At 37.1% G+C, this 10,821-nt stretch overlaps 1 protein-coding gene across 1 annotated transcript in view; it reads left to right on the top strand.

The window, feature by feature from the left end:
• Nucleotides 1–1,271: 1,271 nt before the first annotated feature.
• The window catches only part of CUBN (cubilin (intrinsic factor-cobalamin receptor)), a 207,718-nt gene continuing 198,168 nt past the window's right edge, over nt 1,272–10,821 (top strand). Inside the window, exons 1-6 of the mRNA XM_004691275.2 lie at nt 1,272–1,384; nt 1,632–1,761; nt 2,643–2,738; nt 3,289–3,327; nt 5,168–5,269; nt 6,369–6,472. Of these exons, the coding sequence (XP_004691332.1) occupies nt 1,272–1,384; nt 1,632–1,761; nt 2,643–2,738; nt 3,289–3,327; nt 5,168–5,269; nt 6,369–6,472 (584 nt within the window). The remainder of the gene's footprint in view (nt 1,385–1,631; nt 1,762–2,642; nt 2,739–3,288; nt 3,328–5,167; nt 5,270–6,368; nt 6,473–10,821) is intronic.

Here is a 10,821-nt window from a genome sequence, read left to right as displayed (position 1 = left end):
TTTAGGAAACATCATAGCATTTTATACTGACTGTGCTCTTTTACCTTCTTACCAACTGTGCACAGGGTTCATGTTTTTCCATATTCCCACAAACTCTTGTTATTTTCTGAATTTGCTTTTGATAGTAGCCATCTTAGTGGGTGTGAAGTAGTATATCGTTGTGATTTTTAACATCATTAGCAATGTTATAAATATTTTTATATATGGACCTTTGACTTTTTGTATATCTTTTAAGGAAAATATCTGCTTCCTTTGTTCATTTTTTAAAAAGATTTATTTATTTATGCATACAGAACTGGGGTACAGGCCAGAGGTACAGGGGCTGTGAGACAGAGTGGGGAGCAGAACAGGCAGATCGTTGAAGTACTCTGCTGAAGGGAGCAGCGGGCGGGTCAGGAGAGGTCTGCCGAGCCATTTGGATCCCCTCAGGGGTGGTTGGGCATTGAACTCATGCTGAAGTGGCTTTAGCTTCTTAGTGCTATGCTTAGCCCACTGTGCCACCAGGGATGGCCCTCCTTTGTTCATTTTTTAATTGGGCTATTCAGTTCTTGTTGAGTTGTGAGAGTTCTCTATAATAATATTCTGGATATTGATTTCTGATTATATATGCAATTTGCAAATATTCCCCAACTGTGAGTTTTGCTTTCTTTCATTGCTTGCTAGTGTCCTTTGACACACAAGTGTTTTTACTTTGAACCAATTTATATATTTTTTTCTTGTGTTGCTTGTTCTTTTGATGTCCTATATAAGGATTTACTGCCAAATTCAATAACTTGAAGATTTTTCCTCTTTTTTTCCCTAAGAGTTTGTTTTTATTCCAATATGTAGGTAATTAATTCGTTTTAGTTAATTTCTGCACATGGTGTAAATGCAGGGTCCAACATCATTCTTTTGTAACTGAATATTCAGTTTTCTCAGCACCATTTGTTGAAATGTAGCTAATTCTTAGCAAAGGTTATTTTAGTGAATTTTCCAAACAAGCTTGTTACCATTTCAAAGGTCAAATAGATAATGATTAAGTTGTACCTCACTTCAAGGTAGATTTTGACCTCTGACAAGTTGAAGAGTACTGAAGATCTAAGATCATTTACATCCCTCAGGAAGAAAAAAAATAACATAACCTTCTAGGGAAGAGAGAAAAAAAAACACGAATGCACAATATCCCACAGGTCAAAGTAACTCTGCCTGATTTGCTTTCTACAAAGTTCTGCACTTATTAGGTTGGAGTGGCTTCACTCTTACCTGACAACCTAAGTGCACTGGGGAGGAACATGTCCTCACCTTTTCTTTGGAGTTTGGTTATTTTATTGACATTTGCTGAGTTAGATGGTGAAGCTGGAGGAGATGAGCTGCAGAGACAAAAAAGAAATACTAACCTCCAACAGTAAGTAGACCCATGGATTACTTTTTGTTGATGTCCAGGGAAGTTCCTCAACAATTTAAAAAATAGCCAGATAAACAAAGGTGTAAGTTTTCTTGAGGAAAACTATGATGTCAAAACAGAGAAAACATTTGGTTGGAATGATGTGTAGAATTACCTTCTTATAAATACATTATTTACTTAGCTATGTTCTTTTAATTTAAAAATTTTGCATGCTGATTACTGATACATTTTCTCGTTTGAAATATAGACCTCGAATGTCTACAGAGAGAGGGAATTTAGTGTTTCTTACTGGGTCTACTCAAAACATTGAATTTAGAACTGGATCTTTGGGGAAAATTAAATTAAATGATGAAGACCTTGGCGAATGTATCCATCAGGTAATACATGGGAAATATGTTGAAATGATTTTGTCTCCATCTATGGTCACTCAATTGAACAGTTCTGTATTAATCTGTACCTTAACTCTTTAGCACAGGGTACATAATTGGAAGTGAGACATATTCTTGTAAAGAACAATGCTTTAGGATTGAAGATGGATAGAGGGAGTAAGGCTGGCCACAAGATGTTCATTGTGTAGGCATAATTATTCCAGTCCAAAGAAAGTATTGAAAGTTGTATAGAAATTCTTCCACAAGGGAGGCAAGGAAAGAAGGGGACCAGAGAAACGTGTAGATGTGAGCAGCTTAGTTTTACTACAGAACAGAGTTGATCAGTTACTCTTTCTTATTATTTTCACTGTTCCTTACTTACTCTAACATGCTGGCATATTAGAATGTAAGAAGCACTATTTAGTACTGATGATAGACTGTCCGCGGTTCTCAGCACTCTTGCATTATCTCATCTGACCTCACAGCTACCCTCTGAGTTTGCCTATACTGTAGCCCCATTCATAAGGAGGTAAACGTATACCACAAGGTTAGTTGCTTGCCCAAGGACAAAATAAATGACTATACCAAGATTTAAAATCCAAACAGTCTGATTCCAAGCTAGGTCTCTTAGCAAGTACCCTAAACTGTTATTATGGGGAAGGAAGGGAAATGGAAAATACCTTGATGTATTGTTGCTGCAAAGGAAAAGTTATGCCTTGGCTGTTTTAGTCTGTTGTGTATTACACATAATGTTTCCTTCTTTGTAACAATGACAAAGATCTTGGTGCTTAAAATACTATGCTCCTCAAAATTTTGAATTATATTCCTATAAGATATACATGATTATTTTTCACTAGCATTCTCTTCCTCTTCCTTCTTTTTAAAAATAGATCCAGAAAAACAAAGATGATATTACAGACTTAAAAAGGAGTGCAATTGGTCTGCCTCTAAATATTTCTAATCAAATCTTTCAGCTTAACACTAAGGTAAGTCTGATAGCCACATCACTAGAACAAACAGGTTGACCTTAATTCAACTTTATAAGTAACCACTTTGCATTGGACTTTGATTTTTGAGGAGGATTTTGTGGCCTTTTCAAAAAGTTAACATTGTAATTATGGGCTTTTTGGTTAAATGGCACAACTCAAGCAATAGATGTAAAAGAGGTGATAGGCGGAAGGGTAGGAAGATTGTGAGCAAGCAGGACTTGTTCATTTCAACATAGTAAGCTTCTTACTGCTTCTTACCAGAAGCAGATGAAATACATTCCTTTATAAAAATTCCCAAACTCACATTGTACATAAAAAACTGTGAACCAAGTCAATGGGCTATAATTCTTTTAAAATATAACTTTAAAAATGTCTATAAGATTGGAGAGAGTAGAAAGGTGGAGAAATGTGAAGAAAAAGAGGATTAAAAAGGAAATGAATAGATAGTGAGTTCCTGGTGGAATATATATGGAAATATATCAAGGGGTTGGAGTCATATGTGAAATGCCTTCAAACCGACTAACTAAAGCTATTTCTTCCCTATTAGCTTATGGATCTTGAGAGAAAATTTCAAAGCTTGCAGCAGGTAAGTCCCATAACTACTAGATATGTAACATTTTTCCTTGAGTTATTAAAGAGCTGTTATTCTTTTTTTTTTTAAGATTTATTTATGTGTACAGAACTGGGGTACAGGCCAGAGATACAGGGGCGGCTAGAGGATTCACCAGACACATAGTGGGGAGCAGAACAGGCAGATCAATGAAGTACACTGCTGAGGGGAGCACCGGGTGGGTCAGGAGAGGGCTGCCATGCCATGTGGGTCACCTCTGGGGTAGGGATCGAACTCATGCTGAAGTGGCTTTAGCTTCTTAGTGCTGTGCTTTAACCCGCTGTGCCACCAGGGAGGGCCCGAAGCTGTTATTCTTAAGGTGGATGAATGATCAAAGTGAAGGACTTTGCTTTTTCTCATAACTTAATTCCCATCACAGTTCATTCTTTCTATGGCACAGATAAGGAAACTGAGTCTCCTTGAGACCAGCCCAAGGATCTGGGCATGTGATCATCTTAAGGGATAGGGGTTGGGCAAGACCCCAGCACTATCGTTTTCTGTCTACTAGAGTGCTTTGTTATACATACCAAAAGAAAAGAACTGGAGTCCAAGGTCATATTTAGCTCACACTCTCCTCCCTCTTTACATTCCCCCAGAAAGTTTTAATGATTTTTGAATGTAAGTTGTTATGCTTTTAGATAGGACAGTGCTCTCTGGATTCTACAGTCTCTGCCATTCCTGTTATCTTTCTCTTGACAGCTCACTAAGTTCATATCCTGAGTTTTTAACTTCAGACATTGTTGCTTTTGTATGCCACAAGAACTTCTAATGAGTTTTTGGTTAGTTTTCTTAATAGTGTCCTTTGATGAACAGAAATGACTGTGGTACAGGTACAAAGAAGACAGAATGATGGAAGAAAACAGAGTCTAGAAAGAGAGCCCCTTGCATGCTCACCTGAATAGTGACAATAGTAGAGAGAGAAGGCACTTTCTGTAAATGGTGCTGGCTAGTTGGCTGTTCCCTGGCTCAGTTCATCTGTAAAACAAAGTGAACAGAAGTACTGTTCTTTGTCTCTAAAAAAAAAGTAGGGAATAATTTGCCCCTATTTTAACTTTTAAAAAAAGAATAGAGCTACACTTACTAGGGCAGCTTTCCTTGTATAATCCCTGTTCTCTCTGAAATCTTCTCTGCCTCCAAAAGCATGGCCTATTTTATAAGACTAGCTGATATATGGAACAATCCCCTAGATTGTGTAGACAAAGGCAGGTATGTTTGTGACTCTAGTCTGAAAGTAGTCATGTGAGCATGAGATTGGAGGCTGTATCTAAGATGACCATATTTTAAACAAAGGAATCTGGAGTGAAAAGAGTTCATTCACCTCAACCTTTGGGAGGAATGGTGGCAGCAAAAGGTGATCAGATTTCAAATTCTTATCTAAGGTAGCAAAGATAAGAACAATAGCAAAAGTATGAGAATTTCCATTCTATTCACTTGGTACAAAAGGTATATTCATTATGATTGCCATATCTAAAATCTTTATTCTGCCAACATATATTTGTCTAATAAACAACACTTTTCCAAAGAATAAAGTGAGAATCTTCTACCCTCATGCCTCACCCCTTTAGGGTTAAGTATATGTAAATAGTAAAGTAATAGGCATAGGACTGATGATTTGAAATGCTTTGTTTTTTCCACAAGAGTTTTGTTTTGAAGAAGTGCTTAGGTAGTTAATTTAGAGTCTGGATGGAGGAAGACCCTCTACCCCTGACTGAATAGGAGTACAATGTGATCCTCCATATAGGCCTTCACTTACGCATGTGTGTGACTGCCTTCTGTGAGAATGATTATCTTACTGTCTGTCCTGCCCTTATTTCAGACAGTTGACAAAAAGGTTTGCAGCAGCAATCCCTGCCAAAATGGGGGAACCTGCCTCAACCTTCATGACTCCTTTTATTGTATTTGCCCATCACAATGGACGGTGAGTTGCGTGGTTTTTGCTTTAAAAAGATGGTGAATAAGCATCTGTGGTTACCTTGGACTCATTGAGACATATTTAATTCTCTAGAGTTTCTAGGATTCTGTGGTCTCTGAATCAGAATGAATTATACCATTTATGCTAAAATCCAAACAATGGCCAGCATGGTTATATAACCCACTGACTACTCAGCCATTTTAAGGAGGTGCTCCCTTGATGGAATATACATGAAGGGCATGCTATTTCTACCAACACTATATAGCAGTATGTACTAAATGAATCTTGGCACAAGTCATGTCAATTTGCTATATTTTATGTTGATGGCAAAGGTGTTCCTAAGGTCCACATTAAAAAATGTTATTCTCACTCATAAAATTTTTATTCTGCCTAACTAGCATGTATTTCTCCAGTAAACAACACTTTTCCAAAGAATAGTGAGAATCTTCTACTCTCATACCTCATCTCTTCCAGGCCATTCCTGTTTTAAAACAAAGAATAAAGTTACAATTATGTGAAATTGCTAGGGCAGCTTTCCTTGTATGAACAGAGATGACTGTTGTATAGGTATAAAGACAGATAGAATAATGGAAGAAAACAGTCTAGAAAGAGACCCCCTGGTATGGTCACCTCAATAATGACAACAGTAGAGAGAAGGCACTTTCCGTAAATGGTGCTGGGCAGCTGGCTGTTCCCTGGCTTTTAAATTGGAGTTAGTGAGAGTCAGTGCACTGGAGGACAATCTTTGATGGGCTCTAAGCAGAAGGACACACCATAGCAGTGAACCACTGCCAAGCTCATTCAATAGGTCTGTGAGCTATTCCCAAACATAGCTCCCAAACATAGTGAAATGAGGAATAGTTTGTATAAAAATTCTTTTCCTGTGGCTGATGTAAGCTGACAGGAGTTCTTAGACATTTGTGGCCAAATATGGCTCCAGGGAAAGGTTGACTAAAAGTTAGCATTGGTGTTATTTATTGTATTTGATTTGATCAAGGACTAACTTATTGTTTGTGTGTAAATCCTTAAACATAGCATATGAAAGTTGCCCCTAGATGCCACTGTGGCCTGTGGCACTTAACTTAGTTCTTTTATGTGACTGCAGGGACCTGTGTGCTCAGTGGATGTTAATGAATGTGCAGTTTACTCAGGAACACCCTGGAGCTGCCAAAATGGAGCCACATGTATAAACACAGTTGGGAGTTACAGGTAAGTTTTTGTTGTTGTAGATATTATTGTTTTAAAATACCAGGGTATATTTTTGAACATCCCATAGCTTAGAGCATCCACGATTAACTGTATTACCAGCATAACATAGTACTCTGTGGGGAATATGTCACTCTCATCTAGTACACACAGAGCTATTTACTAAGAAACTGTGCATTCTCAACTCTAGGGAAAAGATTTCTCCAAGGAACTGGAAGAAGGCTACTGTAGCTGGCAGAGAGGTTCTTATGGCCTGTTGCAGGAGGAGTCTGAGGAGTTAGTGAGAGTCAGAGCACTGAAGGATAGATTTTGATGGGCTCTAGGCAGGACACACTGTAGCAGTGAGACACTGCCATGCTCATTCAATTAGGTCCACAAGCTTATAATTTTTAATTAAGGTGTCTTCACCCAAATATGTGAAATAGTGACCATGTAAGGTTAGAGACTGAACTCAGGTTTCCTTCAAGTAGTTAGCTCTCTTTGCATGCTTTTAATTACCATAGGGCCCTTACCATATCATAATGCAGCAACCATCTCCTCTTCCAATGTGCTGTCACCCCAGTACTCTGCAGGATTCTCTTGCCCAATTCAGACAGCAAGCATTGTGGGAAAGCTTCCCGTTCCTTATGAAGTTGAGAGAGGCGCCACAAGGCCCTCATGTTCTCAGCAAATTCTAGGAATGTTGGTCATTGGAACTATGGGGCTATACAAATTATCTTTTTTTAATAATCAAGTCCAGAAAATCTTATGTAACACAAACATCAAATTTACTCTTGTGTAGTCCTTTAAAAGTCATTTAGAAACATCCCAGGGCATTAATTTTCCTCCTGTTTGATGGATTGCCTCTATTTTGGGATTATTAAAAGGGAAAGAAATGGGTTATGCTAAGGTATGAACAAGTTCTTTCAAGTAATCTGGGGTATAATCTCCTGGAACAAAGAACAATTATTTGCTCTTTTACTAGTGTCTCTGATATATTTTTCTTCAATTACCTTGTAATATACCCATTGTATTCTTTCAGGATAGCAAGAAAAACTTAAATTAAGCTCTGTCTTATAAGAGGTCCTTTTGCTCACAGAACTCCATTTCATTTAAGTGAATCCTCTAATCCCTGCTTTAAAAAACATCCCAGCTTGGTTTATATCCAGGATGCATGATGGAAGTCTAATCTTTCATTCCCTCGAAAGTACTGTCTCCTAATTTTTGTTTACAGCTGTTTATCAATGGGAATTGCTGCTTGGCTATCTGTGGCAAATGTCCTTACTTCAGCACTGATACTGTTTTGCCTTCCAATGTCAAGGTGCATCCTGGAGATTAATTCTCATCCCTGACCCTCCTTCATCACCATTGTCTTTTGGACTCTTGCAAGCCAGCAGAGTAATGAAGATGTGCATGTGGAATGAATTCCCTAGACCAAACCCCAATTCCACCCCCTCCATAGCATATTATATTTCCTGCAAAATGGAAAAGATAAGAAAACTAACACTGCATGTTAAGGGTTAGACTTTTGTTTAAATATGAGAAAACATTTTAGTTGTTGAGAGTTGGCAGATTTAACTTTATAAGAGCAATACTGAACTTTCTCTTACATCTCCAACCCCTGTGAAAGAAAACCCAAGGATTCTGTGGTGACTCTGGAAAGGGTTTTGATTTTCTTGTCTCTGGCTTTTATAGATTTTCTGGTAGACAATTGAGTGCAGAGAATTTAAATCTTGTTTCTTCCAGATTTCTTTCTTCTATTCATAATTGGATAGTTTAGGAAGCATCATGAATTCCATTGATTATCTTTGAACTAAATACTCGGTTACCAGCATTTAGCTAAGAGTTTTTGAAGGCTTAAGGAAAATAGAACAATGTGAGCATAAGATTAAATTCTTGATTTGTGGAAGCTATGTGTAATGAGACAGAGAACACTTACATAATCTTGAGGTCTGTTAATTGCATGAGGTTAAATCCTTGTTAATCAGTTGCTTCCTGAAGGCTAGAAACCCCTTAGGAGAACTTCAGCAGACACTTGGAAAGGAGAATTTGAAGTGCTTAAATAATCTACACCTATAGAAATGTGGTCAATGTAGGCAGAATTTGTTCTGGATTACAGCTGCTTCAGTTTTTAATTCTTGGAGCCTATTTACTTGAGACAAAGGAGTCTCTATTTATAGGCATTAATAATTTCTAATTATAAAATCTCTGAAAGATAAAGCACTATACAAATACTAATTAATCAGAGGCACTATTTAATAGGAAAAATTCTTATTGAGAGTAATAAAAACAGAACAAAGAAAAGCATCATCTGTTTTCACCAATTACTGTGGCTAAAGGCCTTACTGCCAACAGCTTCAGAGAGCACAGTATCGTGCCACTTGTTGATACTTTTATTGTTTCTTTGTCTTGAAGAATTGATTCTTATTGTTAACTATTTGGATTTAAGACAGTTCTTCAGATCCAGCATTTCTTGCATGGAGAGTATATGTTACATACTTAAAGTCTAGAGTCTTTGTAGGAAAAAAAAAATAAAACAAAATGGGGTTTACTGTGTGGTTTGATTTCCCAGAACCACACTGATGAGAGCATATTTACTTATTTTCATTCTTACCACTGGTGTGTTTTAAAGCATGCAGTTTACATGATGAGGATAGTATAATTTTAGCTCAGATGGTAGTTAGGTATTAAACTTATTATCTATTTCAGTTAGTCAGTTATATTAATATTGAACCATGAACTCTAATGTAAGTTAAACAATGCCATTGAAAGTCTATCTGACCTCTTCTCAATTGCCAAATGCAATTGCAGTGTTTCTGAAGAAAAACCTGATTTTCTTCTGCTAAAACCAAATAGTAATAGAAGGTCACTACAGCAGTGACCTCTGCTAGATCTGCAAATAATAAACGAGGCAAGAATAGGAGGGATTAATTTTAAAATATCGTATATGGCTTTTATTTTGTAACTAAGAAGGTATATTTATTCTTTTTTTCTTTTAAGGGCATATCTACACTCCTTTGAGAATGTGTGCAAGCACTTTTATGTTAACAAATAGACCTTAAAAAAACAATGTCTTTGTACTAACTTTATCTTTCAGAATATGGTAGTGTATCATGATGGGAAGTTTCACAGACATAGATTTTAATTCATCTTGCACATATTTGCATGGGATGGCCTTGGACAGTGTAATCTCACCTGTTAAGTGGGTCTAATAAATATTTGCCTTTGAGGATCCCCCTTCCTTATTCTCATATCATCTAAGTTTAAGTCAAAGAAGTACATTCGCTTAGAGAAAGATGTAGTATTAAAATCTCATCTCCAAGTTACAATAGGACGAGAAAAGTAGAAAAAGGATAAAGAAAGATTTAACTTTAGGTCTCTGAAGCATAATTACTTGTCAAATCTTAAATCACTGTTCAGTGGTAAAGTGTTAATGATGATGAACACGATTTACTGAGCACCTCCAATAGAAAGTTCCTTTAGATATCAAGGTGAAAATGTGTTCATTGGTTAACATTTTTTATTTTACAGGAAACAGAGGTAGAGGTAGTTATGACTTGGCCTAAGGTGAAAATTTAATAGACTTTGTCAGGATTTAAACCCTGGTAATTTAGTCCTATGTGGTCCTGAATGTTCAGATCTTTCATACATAGAAAAGTAGGCTGAGAAAGCTGGTGATAATTGGTTTAAATATTAACAAAAATCTAAGGTGGCACAGGTAGTGATAAAATAAGCTTTTAGCAATGAAACCATCTGGATCAAATGCTCAGCTATATATTTGAAATGTTAAATATTTCTACAGTCTTCAGACATCTGCAATTAAATTCCCTAAAATAATATTCTGTGTAAGGATGGGAGAACACAGTGGAAAAAGAACAAATATAAAATAGATAGTATGAAAGGAGAGCTAATAGGAAGAGAAACACATGGGAGAAGAGAGAGAATGAATGAAAATTTCCTTAAGTTTAATCAGCTGTTGCTTTAATATTTGACCTCATCTTAATGAGAAACACAATCACTCATATATTTGTTTAAATATCCGCTGATTTCCTTATACCTGAGTGTCCCTTTTCCCAGAAAATTCAGAATCTAGTCCATGGCCCATGGCCACACAGGCACTTGCTATCTGTTTTGGTCTTTGATCCCTGTCCCTGCTTGATCACTTTCCTCCAAGTGGGCCAGTACTGTTCGTTCAGGCAAGTGGTAACCTCTAGGCTGACTGTCCTCTCAGTCAGATGGGCTCAGATATGTGGAGATGAGATCAGGCTCTGTGAGTCCTCTGGGCTTCTCTTTCCCAACTGCCAGCCCTGTATCTTTCACGTCCCGATAAGCTGCAGTGCAGGTATAAAACTTACTCAGCTTTTTTTTTTTTT

Source organism: Condylura cristata, unplaced genomic scaffold, assembly GCF_000260355.1.
Source record: "Condylura cristata isolate star-nosed mole 26May11 unplaced genomic scaffold, ConCri1.0 scaffold00030, whole genome shotgun sequence".
Taxonomy (NCBI): Eukaryota; Metazoa; Chordata; class Mammalia; order Eulipotyphla; family Talpidae; genus Condylura; species Condylura cristata.
The sequence above is the reverse complement of the archived record's forward strand: the minus strand, read 5'-3'. Positions and strand labels throughout refer to the sequence as shown.